Source organism: Hylaeus anthracinus, unplaced genomic scaffold, assembly GCF_026225885.1.
Source record: "Hylaeus anthracinus isolate JK02 unplaced genomic scaffold, UHH_iyHylAnth1.0_haploid 12002, whole genome shotgun sequence".
Lineage (NCBI taxonomy): Eukaryota > Metazoa > Arthropoda > Insecta > Hymenoptera > Colletidae > Hylaeus > Hylaeus anthracinus.
Window position 1 is genome coordinate 12,835,646 of NW_026534349.1, and position 18,993 is coordinate 12,854,638.

The 18,993-nt window shown below is 32.5% G+C and overlaps 3 protein-coding genes and 1 long non-coding RNA gene across 6 annotated transcripts in view; 1 reads left to right on the forward strand and 3 right to left on the reverse strand.

Moving 5' to 3' along the window:
- Positions 1–828: 828 nt before the first annotated feature.
- LOC128891500 (INO80 complex subunit B) lies at positions 829–3,441 on the reverse strand. Of its 2 annotated transcripts, none has more exons than XM_054150991.1 (6): positions 2,956–3,441; positions 2,523–2,688; positions 2,246–2,432; positions 1,889–2,122; positions 1,657–1,829; positions 829–1,538 (listed from the first exon to the last, which is right to left on the reverse strand). In XM_054150991.1, the coding sequence occupies exons 1-6, from the start codon at positions 2,999–3,001 to the stop codon at positions 1,406–1,408; spliced, it is 939 nt and encodes a 312-aa protein (XP_054006966.1). In that variant the 5' UTR covers positions 3,002–3,441; the 3' UTR covers positions 829–1,405. The 2 variants fall into 2 exon arrangements, with proteins under 2 accessions (XP_054006966.1, XP_054006967.1); XM_054150992.1 differs by having other exon boundaries at positions 2,998–3,437.
- Positions 3,442–4,278: 837 nt separating this feature from the next.
- LOC128891501 (SUZ domain-containing protein 1) lies at positions 4,279–6,637 on the reverse strand. The gene is made up of 4 exons (XM_054150993.1): positions 6,225–6,637; positions 5,490–5,560; positions 5,034–5,223; positions 4,279–4,967 (listed from the first exon to the last, which is right to left on the reverse strand). The coding sequence occupies exons 1-4, from the start codon at positions 6,276–6,278 to the stop codon at positions 4,776–4,778; spliced, it is 507 nt and encodes a 168-aa protein (XP_054006968.1). The 5' UTR covers positions 6,279–6,637; the 3' UTR covers positions 4,279–4,775.
- A 2,524-nt stretch (positions 6,638–9,161) lies between these two features.
- Positions 9,162–10,173, forward strand: LOC128892480 (uncharacterized). Its single transcript, XR_008461089.1, has 4 exons — positions 9,162–9,548; positions 9,624–9,737; positions 9,876–9,927; positions 10,018–10,173. It is a non-coding gene; the product is annotated as an uncharacterized LOC128892480 (long non-coding RNA).
- A 2,536-nt stretch (positions 10,174–12,709) lies between these two features.
- The window catches only part of LOC128891815 (uncharacterized), a 168,423-nt gene continuing 162,139 nt past the window's right edge, over positions 12,710–18,993 (reverse strand). The window contains exon 6 of one of the 2 annotated variants that reach the window (XM_054151636.1): positions 12,710–18,515. In XM_054151636.1, coding sequence (XP_054007611.1) covers positions 18,393–18,515 — 123 coding nt within the window. In that variant the 3' untranslated portion in view covers positions 12,710–18,392. Of the gene's footprint in view, positions 18,518–18,993 lie in introns of both variants that reach the window. The other variant, XM_054151637.1, reaches the window with a different exon arrangement.

The window sequence follows — 18,993 nt, forward strand, 5'->3', positions numbered from 1 at the left end:
AACCCTTGCAGTCCGAGTTTTTTTATTTCAGTATACTCTTGCTAAACCTCGCTCGACTTAGAATCGCAGAGGGTTAATCATGTAACAGTAAATCGCGTAACGTGTTCTCGACCGGCGTATTATACGGAACAGGCAAAACTTCGATTCACTTTAATTTTCACGATCGTATCTTTTCGAGCACATTTGTTTTCTAACGGCGTCGAGGTCAATGCACTTGTGAAACAAGTGCGCCAAGTTGAACACTTGTAGTTTCGTGCTAACTGCAAATGTTCGAAACTTTGAGGACTAAGTGAGTCAGAAGGAGACAAATTTATTTCCTCACCCCGTGTTTGAGATCTCGAACTTTTTAACGAAATTAAGAGAATAACAATAACTGTGAAATTTTCGAACCGCGACATTTTAATTAAAAATAGAATCTATGTATGAACAAAATTTGTTAATTTATACTGATCCCAGAGTTGCCATCGCGAAATACGAGGCTGCGACGACCCGAAAATGCGAACACTGCGATGTTACGCGGTTCACGATCAAACGACGACTTGGATGAACCGATCTTGCTTGGTGAAAGCAAGGCCTAGGCTAGTCCTAGTTACGCAAGTTGCATTCGATGCAGATTCGGTCGTTTTTTTTTTTCCTTTTGACGGAAGACAAAATGTAATGTTCACGTAATCGCTATTAGCAAATTTTAGCGATGGCTTAACGAAATCGGCACCCGGTTTCGTAAATGGCAAATAAACGTTACACAATCTTTTCCTTTCGTTTTATTTCAAAAGTACATTCACTCCCCAGCCTGAATGTAATGGTTTCACGTTAAAAAAATACCGCAACAACGTAATTATCTATTTATGTAAAAATATACAGATAATTGCATGTACAAAAGTATTTACAAAGCAGCCATCAATTAATGACTGAATCTAGAGACAATGATTTTTACTTAATTTAATTTTTAATTTTTTCCATATATATTACATTCTGTTTTCCTCTTCCTTTTCTTTTTCCAAGGAATTCAATGATAATATACACGCAAGACTCCAATATGTATTGCATTGATGGGGTCAAGTTTGGACACATAACTGAGATAATGACTCTTTTCTACTTGAAAAAATTTGTCTAGGATCAACAATGCCGGTCACTTTTTTTACTATAGATTTCCGTTATGTACTTGGAACTTTGTTGTGTTCTAAGTTTGTATGAAGGAAACAAAATTCCTTTGATCGATTCTTCTGTGAACTTAAGAACGATGTAAAATGGGAACAAATATTGACACATTAAATTAGTTCAATTGTTAATAGCAGTAATAAATGAACATCAAAATAAATAAATTAATAGTTGTGTTTAGATCTTGAATAAAGCAAGTCTACAACAGTGAAAGACAGTAGAATGTAACTATTGACATATGCTACATTCATGTAGATATTGCTAAATTAGTTTTATAACACTCTAAACTGCACAGCGGTACTCCAGTTTTTGAACATGAATATTTTTTCGGATTTCTGCATTGATTTACGCCGCAAAGGACTTTGCTTGGAGGGTCTTTCCTGAAAGACAAAATATAACAAAGTGTACACAAACATTTTCTAATACTGTTAATTAACAAGAGATAGGCTCGACATGTTTTTGCAAGCTTAGTTAAAATTTTTAATCATTTCTACACACCCTTTTGTAGGCTGCAATGGAAAATTTTCTCCCGGTGGTAAAGATATTGAACTTCTTTCTAGTGTTAAACGATATGTAACTAAAGGAACTTGTCTTCTGGAAGGTTTTCCTTTACTAATAACTTTAGAAGCTTTAGACTCTTGCTTCTTCAATAATCTTTCCATTGTTTTTTTCTAAACACGAGAGAAAAATTTTAATTTACGAAAATTCAAATCTGTTATGATTAAGGTACCTTATCTTTTTCCCTTTTCTCGTCGGCCAGTTGTTTTCTTTTTAAAGATTTAAGAGCAGCCTTTTGTATGGCTTCAGCCGTCATAACTTTTTCTTTGTATCCAGTTGGTAAAGACATAAGTTGTTCTACACCTGGATTTGGTTCTGTATCAGTCTTTCTTTCGAACATAGCTCTTTGGCGAGCTGTCATTAATTTTGGATCCTTTGGTTTGATCTTTTTCAATTCATCGTCAACCTACAACACAATATTAAAGTGGTTAATTGTGGATCCTTATAGGTATATACATCTCTTTTAATACCTCAAAAAATGTATATATTAATTAGCTTCAATTAATATTACTTATGCTTATTTATATACCTCTTCCAGTTTCCCAGATTCTATTGCATCGAGCCATCGTTCCTCCTCACTACTAGTACCACTCTCTTTACCTTTATTACTTTTTGGTACTTTTTTCTTTGTTGTAGCTTTTGGCGATGGAGCAGTACTTGAACCTGCGACACTGAGATTAGATGATTTCAGCACTTTTTCGCGAGGCTTTTCAGAACTACAACATAATTCAAGTTGATATTGAATGAAAGTTTATCACTAAATGATACATTTCAATATCATTGTTTTAAATTTATGTTTTGTTTACCTTTTATCATCATCCTTTTTCATTTTAACTCTAAATGTTTTCTTCTTCTCTGTTTCGACAGCAGTATCATTAAAGCTATCACTTTCATTGTGTGTTGGTTTCTTCTTCTTATGTTTCTTATGCTTATGCTTTTTATGCCTTTTTTGTGGCGACACTTCATTAGTTTCTAAAAGGTGAAGGATGCATACTCAGTTAAATCAGAAGAAAATAATTGGAACCGAACATAAATACATGTTTGGATTTTTAAATTTTCCGCGAAAACATATTTTCACGAAGTGCCATTATGATTATTTGGCGTTGTAGTCGCGTCACCGAGTTGACTATCTCGAAAGCACTTACTAACCTCAACGACAAAATTAAAAGAGTGAATTAATAAATTCGATCATTATTTCGTTATATGAATATTAATCACGCAGTATGTAGAAAACCGTACCTACACCCATATCTTCATCTGTGCTTATGTCTTTCACCTTACCCATTTTATTGATATGCTGATCCGCTTGAACTGTCAAAACAGTATAATGTTGGAGATACGGTGTACGATATAGTGTAAACTAAGTTAATTTCACAGCTATTACGTTGGTATTACAGAGTAGTTTTACAGAGGCGAAACTCTGATCGAAAACTTTGATGTTTATGTTTGTTTATGTTCCCCTATTTTCGGAACTGTAAGGAAATTAAATCAATGGCTTCCAATGGCACCTTTGTCCAAGATGCATTCGCACTAGGGATAAAATTTACATTATCCTAAGTTTACTAAATAATTAACAAATTACTCGATCATTTTACAGAAACTACTTGAATATACATAGATATTTTTGTGACATTTGCCTGATGAACATGCATTTTCTACGGACGTAACACTGATACCACTAAATGCTGTTATTTATTACTGCAAAATATAAATTTATTCGTACCTTTTCTTACGAAAATAATGTCCCAAAAAAAAGATAATTTAAATTCTTTAAAATCATATACAAATTATAATTCGGTTGATTTATTAGTACTGTCTTGTTGGAGAAAATCTTTCTGAACAAAATGAATTAACTATTTAAAATAACTAATTCTAGATTTTTACTTCTTGTCAACTCCAATCATATTTGATATCACAGAAAGATATCGAATTTTCGTGTTTTCATGTTTAAATTATCATTATATTGAATGTAAATGTATATGTAGATAAAGTTAATAGTACTTAAAAAAATGTACAGAAAACATTTAAGGATGCTTCTTTTATACTAATATATACACTTCCTAATAAATAAATTTACATCATGTATGATAATGTTATGAGTAAGGTTTTATTTTAATCTGCATAATCAGAGAAATTAAACTTTTTGAAGATCTTAGATACTTTATATTTACTATTGCTTATCTTTAGTTTCACTGAAGAGAAAGAATTATTCGTTGCACTTTGAATATGGTAATATTTTAAATTCTTGTAGCAAAGATTTTGTTCATCAGAATATTTTAATAATGTTAGGAAAAATTAACATAAATTAAAACTTGCACAAACATTATTAAAAACTACGTAATTATTTCATATGTTTAATAAATAAAAGTAAAATTAAAAATACTAGAATGATGAAAATGTTAGAACACATTTTGATCAAATTAAAATTGCATTGTTTTTACACGATTAAAATGTACATAAATTAAAAACTACTTAAATCTTATGCTTAAAAATTGCGTAGTATCTCTATGGATTATTTATAAAAGGCAGAAAACTAAAATTAATAAGACAAAAATAACTTGCCCAAATATATAACAAATTGATATAAGAGAAATCTTTTATTGTACAATTTGTTTCAAAGATTTGAGTAGCACATACAAGTGTAGAAAGTAAAATAGCTTCCCACTTCATGTCATACTGTAATTCAAATATTTCATCTTAACGTGTTCCCTGCACGACGATTGTAGATTCTAATTTTTTAATAAAAGGTTTTTAAAATATGACAAACTTCAACAAAACATAGCATCATATCGGTAAGAAACATTACCATTTCTATAGTGACTCATCTTTGCCGATTTATAGCCTTGATCCTTTTGTAAGTACGGTCTATGTAAAGCACTGCCTAGGGCATAGCAGTTACTATGCTCCATTCGAAATGACAGGAGCAAAATGCTTGTATTTGGTCAGAAACATTAAGCTGTTTCCTGCCATCAGCCTCATAGCCGCCTCTCTTCCCCGTGCCAAGAAGAAGGAAGAAGAGGAAAAAGATGGGTGAAAAGTGTTGATCCTTGAAAGACGCGCTACCTGCGTACATTAAATCCTCGTGTTCCATCTGGTCCAATAGGCATACGAAGAACATTATTTGGTAGGCCACTACAACTTGGTGTTATCGACTTTGGTTGAATTCTACTTATTTCTTGTTCTAACTTTTCCTCTGGACTTTTTTCTTCACCTAATATTCTCTTCCTTGCTTCTGCATATTCTTGTTCCCTCTGCAAATATTGATTATTACATAATCGTTCCTCTTACTTATCATTGTAAGATATTTAAAACCGTACCTGTTTTAAAGTCTTTATAGGTTGCTTTGGTTTATCTCCATTCACTAATGGTCCATCACCGCTACCTTGTGAATCCCTTGTAGGTCTTTTTAATATTTTTACTGCTGGTTTTGGAGGTACATATTGTGATCTCATACCATCATCGCCTAGTATTATCATCCTTGTATTTGTACTGTGATTGGTTTTGAAGCTAAAACATTATAATCACAAGATACTCTCCAGTATAGGAATATTCTAATAAAAATAAACCAATTCTAATTATTTAACAGTCACGCACATATAAATTATTCAAATTTTAACTTAAATTTACATATCCAAGGTTTATACATATCCTTCCTTTAATTAAATGGTATATTAATTTCTTATTTAGAAAATTATCCTTTTATTTTACCAATTGTTAGAATTCTTTATTAAAATTTCAACAAAGCATTAGGAAAACAATCATTTTGAACTTACCTAGAAGATTCTATTTCTTCTAATGTTTCTACCGCATTTAACTGGAGGGCATCCAACTTTTTGTCAAGAGCCTAAAATCGATTGTAGTTCTAATATTATATTACATTAATACAATAAGATTTCATACCAAGACGCATATATGTCATTTTTAATCATAATTTTTCATATAATTCTTCCAAATTTTCCGATAACTAGTCACTTTTTTATCCTTAAACATGTTAAAATATTACATTTCAATAAATAATACTTATAGCTCCAAATTACAAAATTCAACGTGTCTACCAATATTTAACCGAAGATGAAAATACAAAGGGTAAAAAACACTTACATTGATAATCAAACTTAAAAATTGCCAGAATGTTCTATAAACGACAAACTTTTATTTGTTGCAATAGGAAGGTAGCCTTATGGAAAGCAATGTACATACTTTCTTATTACCACTACTATCAATAGTCACACAGACACCTACTCATGTAATACAAGAATTTAAGTCATATATAATCATTCGAAAGACAAGAATCTAAGAACCAGAGAGTAATTCAAGTATAAGTATCATTTTGTGTTAGTCATATGTGATATTATTATATTATCAGAAATTTTTTTCTTTGATGTTCTTGATACCCTTAAGAATTAACACTTTAAAAATTTACTTCGCGACACAGGTTAACGTAATTATTCCTTTATTATTTCCACTGTAAATAACACTACCTTAAGTATACTGAAACGATAACTTACTCCTGATTCCTCGATTTCTTCCCAGCTTTCAAGAACATCGTCCATAGTTGACATTCCGTGATTTATGTATTAATTTCTAATTTTTATGTATAACTGCAAGAAATTTAACAATACAACCTTAGCATGAACTACCGAGGAAAGCATAGACGAGTAGAACACTAACATACGTGTACCCTCTAGGTAAAAAAAAAATCAAAATAGAATACCTCACCCGACGAGAAGACGAATTCTAGTAACACAATCACGTGACTTGTGACAGGACCGAAACGACGAAGCGCAGTGCCCCGAATAGTAGTCCACAGTAAAAATATATACAAATATGAAATGAAATATTAAAAATAAAAGTATATTTAAAATCAAGAAGTAACAATACATCTCCAAAATTATTCTTAGAAATGGAACACTTTATACATTCACACGTATACTTGTTCTTCTAGATTGTTACACTATATAATATTAATTATAATTAAATAAAAACAACTCCACACTTTAAATAAAACTAACCTAACCTAATAACAAAAATATAAAATAATTTCGCATTCAAGAGTGGGCGATATAAAGGAAAATATGTGTTTCTTTTCGCCTTTTAAAAATTATCATTTTTACGGTTTGACATAAATTGAATATTCCAAAATGCAAAAAATGTCAGTTCCTTTTGATAGTTGAAATTTTTTTCTATGAAGACTGTATAAGGAGTTCCAACTGTGTAATGTAGAAGTGTTATTGAAATCCCTTTCGTTCACTCGTGGCGCTAGTGCGTACAGCTACGGTATATATATGTCATATGTGTATGTACTATCATATATATATATCGTAGTTGTGCTACTTGCGCCACGAGTGGACGAAATATTTATGCTCGGGATTTTGATAACAGTTTTCTAGTAACTTTCGTATGGAGTTGGATTTCCTTATACAGTCTTCATGGATCAAACTAAAGCTGGATAGTGTCTTGTGGCATCATCCAGTGATGAAAATAGGGATTATTTCACGTTTTATCGCAGAAAATGCTGACCAGTTATTTTTTAAGAGAAACAATCTACAAATCTAATAAGAAACGAACAGTAATCTCAACACCTAATACAACACTTGTAGTCAACGAAAGCCACCAATCTGTAATAAGCATAGATATATATGTATACAACTACATGCTCACACTAATAAGAGTTATTTAGGATCGTTCGAGTTAGAAACGTTAGCGCAATTGACAATTGATCACTGATCATAAACTGATTTTTGGGGATTTTGTGCTGAATACGGTACTCACTAGCAGAGATGGGCAAAACCCTAGACTTCAAATAAATCTGAAGTTTACCGATATGTTTGTCTCGTTTTCTTCTTTGGAAAATTTTCAAAAGAGGAAACGAGACAAACATATCAGCAAACTTTAGATTTATTCGAAGCCTAGGGTTTTGCCCATCACTGCTCACTAGGTCGCTACTTCCGACATGATCAGTGAGCAGTCGCTATTTTTTATATCGGCGACTAGAGTACGTGTAGAACAGCGCCAAATATTAGGTAGACTGGAAAGTAATGTCGTTTCTTTTACATTAAATTCAAAGAAATTTTTAATAAATTTCTATTTTTAATCAGTTATGTAATCGCCTTTGTTATCAACAGCCTTTTGCCATTTAGTGTGCAACTTTTCAACCCCATATCGATAAAAATCAATGAGCTGATGAGTGATAAACAAGTATTTAAAATTGCACAAACGACATTACTTTCCAGTATACCTAATATAAACAGTGTAACTTGTGTTATGTAGAATGGATAAGTGAACGGAGATTCTTTGTGAGACTATAAAAATTAAACTAAAATGTGGAGTGCATGCGCGTGTATGCATATATGTATATGCTTGGTGATTCTGGAATTGGTGTATGAATGTCAAATTTTGGGGCACTTTATGTGACGAAATACTAATTCAAAATACGAGAATTTACTTCTAATCGGTCGCGATTCATTTATGCGCAACACTAATAGCACTCGCGGCTGGTCTTTGTACGCAACTCTACCCTGAAAGAAAACGCGAAGAATTTTAATCAAAAGCTACATTGGCTCTAAATACTACTTCCAAACGGACGCGATATTTATTATACGCAACTCTAATAGCACTCGCGGTTGATCTGTATTACGCAACATTACCCTGAAATAAAACGCGAAAGATTCTATTCAAAAGCAAGACTCTTAATCATAACAAATCGGACGCGATCAATATTCATTTACATAAACGCAACTCTAATAGCACTCGCGGTTGATCTGTATTACGCGACACTACTCTGAAATAAAACGCGAAAAATTCTAAAAAAAAAACAACCTCACAAACGAACGCGATTTATACTTTCATGTCGCAACACTAAAACCAAACGCGAATTGCCATACAATGATATCCCACGTTGGGGTACATGACCCATCAAAATAAACTTAAATTACTACAACTACAGGCGAGTACAGTGACAACATAGTAATAATGACTCCCCATCTTCAAATTCGAAGATGAAGAGCCATCCGTTGCAGCCCTTTCTTGTGACAATTTGTCAGGGCCTTTCTTCCCTCTTCGGACGCATTGTCCCATCTGAAACTTATAGCTAGGGTCGAGGTTCAGTGCAATACGTGGACGTTCAACCTAATGAACCACACGTCTAGAACCTCGAGAGAACGAGCGTTTCGAACAACCCTACTGATCACGACCGCGACCGCGAAGCAACGACTCAATGAGTCGAGACCTGAAGAATCGAGAGTAGATTCCGAAACAAACGGACAGAAGATCCGTTTGCATCGTGATCGCAACGACTCCTCAAATCCACCTACAGGTGCAGACCCATCACGTACGCACGCGACCAGTATGCTCTGGAATGCATACCCATGGTCACTATACTCGCCAAAGACCACGTATACAACTAGTCACCCGTGCCTATTCGAACCTTTCGTCCTACGACATGATTGGGGATATGTACTTAATATATCTTTAGAAATAAAGGTTCAAAGCCAATTACCTCAAACTTTTATTCAGCAAATACATAATGAAAGGAAACAAATCTTGAACAACTTTATTCGAATTATTTAGTAGGATATTAGCAACATTTCGTGCTAATACATATAACCTTACATTTCATACTTCAATCCAACAATTGTCAAATTTTTTTATTTTACTTTAAACAATATGTTTCTTCATGTGTTTACAATCTTACAGCAAAGGTAGAAAAGTAGAACTGGTAAAAATAACAGAGGCAATCATATCAAGAGCAAAAATGTAAAATGTAGAATATTTCAGTAAATTGTATTCATGTCTTTTGGCACACATTTGGAACCGAACCCATCAAACTATAGGTAAGCATAAATATTATTTACTTCTGTTTTAAGGAAGTTACAGAATTATTATATGGCAGTGAAAATGTCTCAAAGATAGGGCAAGGAACATTATTGTCTTCAACGATAGACTGAATTGAGAAATCATGTTTCCTTAGGCAAATATAACATGGGTTAAATTAGACCATACTGACCAGTTAATTAATTTAGGTATGTGTAATTGTTTTCTTGCAATTTTTATATTGAAAGCAGTAGAAGCAGTGATGGCTTAATGCCAAGTGGATGATGAAAATAGATCTGATATTATCCTATAAGATAAAATATCGATATTATTATGTTATTTTTAAGTGGCTTACCAGAAGCTATGGGAAGTGAAATACAAGGACACAAACTTACAATGGTAATGCACAATTATTAACATTTCAAAATCTTTTTCTCTTTATTTAAAATCTATCTTTACTTGAAATTAAATTTTACTTTAAACTTGCAGGTACCACTAAGAATTTGGGGTAGAATAATATCCCTTGTGATGAAAGATGAACTAGAAGATGATACGCCATTATTAAGTACTCTCATTCAAGTAAATAATAATAAAAACACTAATCAATTAGAAAGCTCGTGTATTATTTACAAAATAAATATCTTAGTTCTTGACATATGTTTATTTGTTATTTTTACTGATCATGTTCTGCGATGTAAAAGCGAATTATTCTTAAGCGTACTCTACATTTAACAACAAGAACCCTAACTCTGAGAAATATATTTGACCGATACTTTAATTTAATAATCTCGTCCCCACTGTTTGACAATTGATAAATGTAATATCATTCGTCGTATTGTTCAAAAATTATGATAATCGTACTACATAAATCGCTCGATCACGTCATATCAACCTAAATCATTGAATCTTTAATCTAACGTGATTAATGTAATTCAGAATTAATGTCCTGTGAGATAAGTGATCTGTATTAGCTAATAAAGTTGTTCTAATAAGTGATGCATCGGTTTATGTGTAGCTACATGAAAGAATAAGTGCTTGGAAATCGATTGTATACATTTATCAAAGTTAGTAAGGTTACTAAACGTAAACAAGTTTCTCCCTTGCTTTTACACGAACGAAAAAAAAAATCTCGGAAATTGCGTACAGACAAGGGTAATAATATATACCTACATGTATTATACATATCGTTATTTTCACTTTCCAATTTCAATTTCCGTTCAAAAAGACCGCGCATGATATTTAGAAGTGACAACCAATCACGTTTAACGTTTCTTTGGAACTTTTAAATACTGAAATTTCATTGGCCAAGCGCCGGCAAGCCACTGCGCAGAAGAACGACGCCGAGAACGAGGCGTCCTTCGTTCGGCGGCAATTGGAGAGAGCAAACGTGTCGTGTCGATCGGTGATCCGGCAATTAATAAGTAAGCATAATTCATTTCAATTAATATCTAATCGTTGCTATTTCTACCTTGGGTTACTTCTTACCGCCTCTTTAATATATCAATACTATTCCTTGTTAATTGAATCGGGTTTTCGAGAAAATTAGACTGATTTCGTACTTCGTTCTCCATGAGGTACCAATTGATATTCGTTCAAATATCGATTCGTACTGTGGGAGTACGTCTTCCAGAGTAATATTATCGTTTCTTTTCCGGTTTTCGAAGATAATTTTGTTGCTTGGATACAGTACAAATATATATTTATCGTAACTTGGTCTCAATTTCGAATTCTTGAATGTTCCAGGATCTGACGCCACGAGTCTGCGTGATGTTCGCCAACCGCCATTTCACGTTCAAATGGCTACTTTACGTTGAAAATTTCGATCAAAATTTGTGGACATCACAACGCCAGAAAAATTGTGCAGCTTACCGAGGAAAGCAGAATAATAGGTAATACTGTCTTTAATTAATGTCATTAATAGATTACATTGATTATCAATTATAAATTTACAGTTCTTTATTCATTCTTTGAAAAATAATGATTTTAATCGTTTTGACCATCTTGACCATAAAGAAATAATATTAATATATTAATTATAATTACAATTCAAATAACGTAAATTCAAACTCTATTAGCTCATTATGAATATAGAATGAAATTGTACAAATTTACAGAATTATACAATTTATATCTCCTTAACAAAAGCATCTAAATATTGAAAAAATGTTTAAGATTTTATCTTTTATGTTTGTAACATTTTTATAATGACTTATAAATATGTGTATCATGAAACATAAAAGGTAAAATCTTAAACATTCTTTCAATAATTAGATTCTTTTGTTAGATATAAATTGTATAATTTTGCAAAGTTACAATTTTTTCTTACATTTATTATAAATTGATAAATTGTATGAGTCGAAGCACTTTTACTATGGTACGCTATATTTTCTAGAAATTATGAACTTGTACGATGATATACATTTTCATAATTTCTTACAAAATTTAACGAAACAGAGAGAAGATACCGAGGTATTTAAATGCTGAAAACATGTTTACGTTTTCATTACATCTGTTTCGTTCGGAGTGAGTACTGTAACTTTTGAAACATGTTATTAATTCATGTAACTTTTATTGCAGATTTTATATATCATCAAGCACAAATACCCCGAAGTTCGACGTGGGTAATTCAGAGCTACTACGATGTTCGACGTGGATAATGCAGAGCTACTCCGATGATCAGCGACAGTAGAACCACTACGATGTCCTGTATCAAGTCAGCGGTTGGTGAGTTGCATGCTTTTCTGTACCTCCGGTCCCCGGTCATGACGTAGGATGAAAGGTCCAAATCGACACGGGTGACTGGTTGTATACGTGGTCATTGGCGAGTAATGTGACCACGAGTATGCATTGCATGGCATACTCGTGAATGGTAAACATTTCTTGTTTTATTTATTTGTGTAAAAGTTAATATTTAATTAAATAATAGTAATTTCACTTTATTCTAAATCAATAATATTAGGTGTCAGACAAGAATGATAAGGAAATTCTATCGCATTGAAAGTGTAGACCAAAAAGTTTCAATTAATGTCTGATCAATTCTATATAACCATCACGATTTTATGATCGTTCTATACAATTTTAATAATACCATCTGTTAATTAGTTTGATTATATTTGAAAATATTTAGTCAATATTAGTTATTCTAGAGTTAAGAATAAGAAATTAAAAGAATTTTCACATGTATGAACTTAAAGTAATCTTTTTATTTTAAACATAATTTATTACAATGATTTATTCTTTATACACTGAGATGCAATATATACTTTATTGTTAGATTTCACGAATACGTGTACACAGTTAATACATTTTTAGTTAGCTCATTTTATATTCTGTTTCGATCTTTTTAATTGTTTTCGTTATTTTTCTTTTTGTAGTTCATTTTGGAAAATACAATGGCGTTTTATTAACACTAATGCTAAAATTATCGATGCCAATAAGATCTTAATACTAGTAAGAGCATTATTATTATTGTCAAGAGTCATAATTAAATCATCATTTAAAAATCATACAATGTTTCAGAATAAGTTAGTATACAAATTCATAACAAAGATGTTTTAGAAATATTGTATGAAGATTGAAGTTTATATATTAAAATCAGTCCTGTAAATAGTGATCAATCATTTAAATATTAAGTACAGAGAAAATATTATAATAGGAAAGCATTCTTTAAATCTAGTATCGAAGTATAGATATATAAATTATATTATTCTAAAATATTTGTTTGTAAAAGTTTCTTAAATAGAACTAGGTACATATCGACCTCTCTATTAAATTAATACAAGAAACCAGAATTAAATTTTGATTACTAATTGTCTTGGTTGTATACTAAATTACAAAAACTAGCATCTAACAAAATAATTAATATGTAGAAACATAAAACTAGAAGCATATTTTTTCTAGTTTACTAGATTAAATTTGAAGGTTCTAAGGGTCTAAGTATCAAATTTATAAATTCAAAATACATGGGAGATAGTTAATGTAAATGAAATAAAGAATTATAGAATATGATTCTTATAGATTTATAATTTAGATAATTTGATACTTTGACCTGTGTTCTTCACACCTTGGATTAGTTCATTTTAGTTTACATAATGTTTCTATTTCTAATATTGTCCAAGATATAGTTTTTTGCTTAATAACTTTACATGTATACATATATGTATTTGCACACATTCAAACAACATAACACTTAGATTAACGTATTTAAAATAAGATATGAACAGCTTGAATCATTATTCGAAGAGTTTGCAACCAGTCTATAGTTTGGATATCAGGCACTGATTCTGAGGTTTAAGAACCTTGGCCAAAAACATCCATTCATGGAAACTCAATTAATACGATACATGAGAACATAGTGATAGTTGCGGTTTCATAATGTATAATTTGTGTATCTTGATATGCATGTATCGCAGTTCTGTGTGTGTATGTTCATTGTATATATGTATATAGTATATATGTACGTATCATATTCAAATAGATCTATATAAGTATAAAGTATTTATAATCAGGCATTAGAACCGCAATCGGTATCAAACCATTCTATATAATTATTCAGAAGTTTTCATTTTGTACGCGTCATAGGAGCTGAAAGTGATTAATTCTCAGCACGAGATATGGATTAAGCCACATAAATATCTGTTTTTAACCTACTTAAATTTTGTTATACGATTACATGAAACGTTTATAATTATTGTCTTTATATAGTTTTGATCCTTAAGCACTTAACATTGCTGCATCACTTTTAATAAGTAAATATACAAAAAATCTGCCTCTGAAAATTATTTTCTTTTAACTTAATCTCTTGTTAGCCAAGAATAGTGTTCATGTTCATACAGTTTCTATTTTTTCATTTATTCGAAATTCAAACACCTTTATTTAAACTGTCACAGCAAAACTGTTCAGTCGGATACCCACTACTGAAATTATCTTTCAACGTCAAGTTCTATGAATTCTATACGTCACGACTCATGATTGAGTACGACTTCAGTTGAATTCAGTTGACTTCTAGCATTCAAAATTAACGGATAACCAATTGAGTGCTTAAGGATCGTAAATTAAATCGCTCGTACGCATAATCGATGTATATGTATACATATATACAGTGGGTCAAAAAAGTTTATGCACACACAGTTTTTTGAAAATGACTGCCCGCAAAGAAACGCTATATTAGTACAAATTTACATATTTTAGTGTTTCATTATGCATAGAAACAATATACCGTCGAAGCACATTTTAGATCACAATAAATTGTATTTTTGTATTTAAGTTAGTAATATTGTAAAGAGTAATCTGTAATGCTAATGTGGTTTTCAAATTCATTCAAGTGCCCCCGGGCGCCAAATTTCCTCGCTACACCTCTGATATATAAATACTATATTGACTATGAAATTTCAGTATTTATTATATTCTTTTTGAAAGATAAATTGTTAATGTTCAAAGTTGACATATTGTTCCCGACACACTAATATATGTACATTCAGGGCCGACGTGACCTTTTGCGGGGGCGGGTTCAAAAATATTGCGGGGACTGAATTCACATTCAAATCCTGCACTTGAATTTTACAACGAGGAATTATTTATTTACAAATGCTATATATTTTTTATAAGATGAATATTAAACAATAGTACTTTGATGATTTTTGTCACTCCTTTCGATTTAATCATCGCTACTGAAAAAATGTCTTGCATCTCAGCAAAAATTGCTTCCATTTGTTAATGGTATCATCAGTCTGTAAAAAGTTAATCAAAATCGATACCTTTTAATTGAGTAATTTTCGTAGACCGCGGGGCCTTTTAAAACGCGGAGCCGGGTTCCGGCGAACGCGCTGAACCTGCGTCGGCCCTGTACATTGTATACCAATATATTATTTCTTTACATGCGGTTATCTTTGAAAATCTGGAGTCGCAAATGCTCTTTCGACCCATTGCACGAGGAAACGAGACGCGAGCGGTGCGTTTTCGTCTTTCTTAACGGAATCAATCCTTACGTACAAATTTTTCCTTCTTTAAACGTATCATTACTTATTATCAAACTATTTAAAAGTATTTCGTCAACGTACATATCGTAAACTTTGAAATCGAAATCGCATCCGCTTCGATTGCACGTACGGGCTACAAGAATATCTTTTAAGATTAATTATTGTCATTCGTATAGTTCCGTTGATTATGCCTCGTAGTCTCTTAATTTACGTAAATATATATTGTCAAAATCTTCAAAATATTAGTCTTTCTATTTTATTGTCCAAGTTCAAACAAGGCGGAGAAAACCCGGGCGTATTGCATAAATTCGCGAAATTTTCCCTTCGATTTTTAATAGTATCGGTTTCGATATTCTACTCTCGAATTCTGATCTCTTTCTGTAATAATACAGTTTAAGCGTTTCACTTTGAAAAGAACAGAATCAGAACTTGACAGAATAAAAGCGTCATGAATGGCGTACACAGATGATACGTGAACTATTGTTTCAACGGACAACCAGCTCAATCCTTCGACAATTGTCTGGAGCAGGCATGATATTCTGTTACATTATTCTAATATAATTGCAAGCAACTGATATAATGGTTCAGTTTAAATAACTGATTTCACATTAGTTACTGCATTCGCAGCTGTTAGTACTCATTATTTTTAACACAGTTATAGCGATCCGCTACACTGGATATGATTGAGTAGAGCTGGGTAAAATTAAATATGGATACTACCTAAAATGTATTACGCAATTATTTAGAGATTTATAATTTTCAATAATTAACACGTTGTCCATTGTCCTATTTAAAAAACAGTTTACAACTTATTATTAATCTCGGCTGATATTAATTTGTGTACACTGTTAGTGGGTATATCAAAAGCTTTATCTATTTTCTCAAATTACGGTGCATTGAAGATAGACAACCAACAACCCAGATAATAGGCTCTTGTAGGTAGACGTTAGAATTAAAAAGTAGAAAAAGCGTTAACTATTTTTTGTAATCCGACATTATTGATATGAATATAACAATACTTATCCAGGTAGTAGCAATTTTGTCCACATTTGTTTTAGCTATAATTTCTTGAATTTGAACATTTTTAAAACGTTTGTTTTGCTTTATTTAATAGTCGAGGATGTAAAAAGCTGATGGGTCCCATGTGTTTGTGAACGAAGTGGAATTTCTCATTTTTCGTAGCTTGTTTTCTTGCGTTCTTTTGAAAATTTTACTATTTCCGTTTTATTGATAATTTTGCTGTTTTTTTTTGGTCTTATTGAAGGTTTTGTTCTGTATATATTAAAAATATTTTAGTTTCGTTTCTTATTAAAAATATTGTCATTTTTATGTTAAAAGTTCTGTTGCTTTTCTTATTAAAAAATCAATTGTTTTTTTCTTTCTTGACGAAAGTTTCATTGTTGCTTTTCTGGTGTTTTGTTTGTTTTTCCCCTTAATTGAATGTTTTGTCGATTGAATTTGAAATTTGGTATTTTGTTTGACACCAACCACCTCCCTACAGCCTCGATTATAAAATAAAGTAGAAATGTTCAAAATTGTAAATATTATGACCAACAGAAAACAGGGAAAACGTTTGTTTACACACCATGTGTTTTGCTCTTGTTTGTTTCTCAAGTGGAACTGTGTACTTTTTCTATGGCAAATTCTTCTTATCACTCAGGATAGAAGTATTACGAACGAGATCATCGAGAATTATATTTTGTAGTTTAGAGAGTACCCATATTCGCCTTTACTCGGTCTATTCAGAACATATCCGGTTGCAACTCCTTTGATAATTCTTTCAAACACAATAATTTCATGAAAAAATATATATATATATATACATATATCTCATTCTTAACGAAGTTGCACGCAGGAGTTGTATAATAAAATATTTATAAAGAACACAGTATGACTTAACGATCGTTAAAGGGTCATCATTTCACAATTTTTTCTATTCTTGCCCGTGTCTTCCCCGCTCAGCGGTGCCAAAAGGAGTTTACGTCACCGTCGTTGACATTTCTCGAAAATAGTATTAACCCTCAGAGGTCCAAGTTTTTAACTGCTTATTATAAACTGCTAATTCCGACTTTTGTTTACAAACAGGAATTACGTTGCTGATCGATCGTAAATTGCCTTCGTTTATATTAAATAATGCAACTTTAGTCAATATGTTTATTTTCGGAAAGTTTTGCAATAGCAAACGAATTGTCAGGAATTCTGCGTAGAATAAATTCCGCGAATCTGAATTCCGCGAAACATGTCACCACCGTCAACGATCTACGATCAAATTGGGGAGAAACTCCCTTGTGAATTTCTGATTTCGTTCGCTCGGAATATTTCCGTCGAGTTCACGTTCGTCGCGAGAAATGTAAGAAATGTATATCTTTCAAAGACAGAAATATCCATTTTTTGGTTATATATTACAATTATTGTCCACGTGCCTAGGAGAAGTATAGTACTCGAATCGCAACGTCAAACTTTGCCTGCGATCGGAAGGAATTCTCGGACCGCCAAGGGTTAAGCGTACACATTTGAAAGATATTATGCGTGAGCGTGTTCTTGCGAACGCGCTCGCCGCAATTAAATCCTGTACGAGCTCGAACGAATTAAGAAAATATACATGCGCGACATTACCGCAGCGCAAGCGATAACGCGCAGCGATTCGTCTCGATCCGTTCCATTTATTGACATTTTTTTCATTTGGTCGGACACAGATGAAAATTAGAGGAATCGAGAGTTGTCGGGAGATCGGAGGTCCCCGTTTCGAGTGGCAAGATAACGGAAGGAACGAGTAATTTGCGGGAACGATCTAGACTCGGCGAAAGCGGAACTCCTTTGGTGGATGATACTCACTGATGGAAACGCAAGAAGCCGATCCACGCAGATTTCACGATGCCAGAGATTTCAAGAGAAAACGATGCGAGTCCTTTGCGATCCTGCCGTGTGTGGACGTAGCGGAGATACGTGTACACCAATTTGTTGTTTGAGTACTAACGCAACATATATTCCCGGGACTGTGGTCCGCTCCTCTAGAACAGAACATACATGTTATACTACTTGTAAGATACATGACGCTTTCGTGGTCTTGTCCTTTATGGTTGATAAATGATTGATGTCCTTTGGATAATGACACTGTTCAACTTTGCGCTTCTAACGAGACATTACTGTGTTACACTCTCGGACAAAAAGATGGCACATGGGTGGTATTTCCATATTTTAAATGGTGCGTTCATAGTTTCCTTAATGTTATAGATTGAATGTAAACAGCACGTCTTGCGAGCGTAGTAAACAAAGGCCGAAGCTGGAAGTACTTGTGTTTATTTCAGTTTCTCGGAATATGCTATAAAAGAAGGGGGGCGAAAAGATACCACGCTTAGAATTTTCATAACAATTACTAGCGTTTGTCAAACTTTCTGTAAGGCTTCTTAGACGATAGAAAAGATAGCACGCTTAGAATGTTCATAACAATTATTAGTGTTTGTCAAACTTTCTGTGAGGCTTCTTA

Coding starts and splice junctions, on each gene's coding strand:
- LOC128891500 (XM_054150991.1), bottom strand. CDS start 3,001: ATGGGTAAGGTGAAAGACATAAGCACAGATGAAGATATGGGTGTAG. Junction 2,689..2,955: donor AGATGAAGATATGGGTGTAG/GTACGGTTTTCT, acceptor TTCACCTTTTAG/AAACTAATGAAGTGTCGCCA. Junction 1,539..1,656: donor CCATTGCAGCCTACAAAAGG/GTGTGTAGAAAT, acceptor TTTGTCTTTCAG/GAAAGACCCTCCAAGCAAAG.
- LOC128891501 (XM_054150993.1), bottom strand. CDS start 6,278: ATGTCAACTATGGACGATGTTCTTGAAAGCTGGGAAGAAATCGAGGAA. Junction 5,561..6,224: donor AAGAAATCGAGGAATCAGGA/GTAAGTTATCGT, acceptor AATCGATTTTAG/GCTCTTGACAAAAAGTTGGA. Junction 5,224..5,489: donor GAAGAAATAGAATCTTCTAG/GTAAGTTCAAAA, acceptor ATAATGTTTTAG/CTTCAAAACCAATCACAGTA.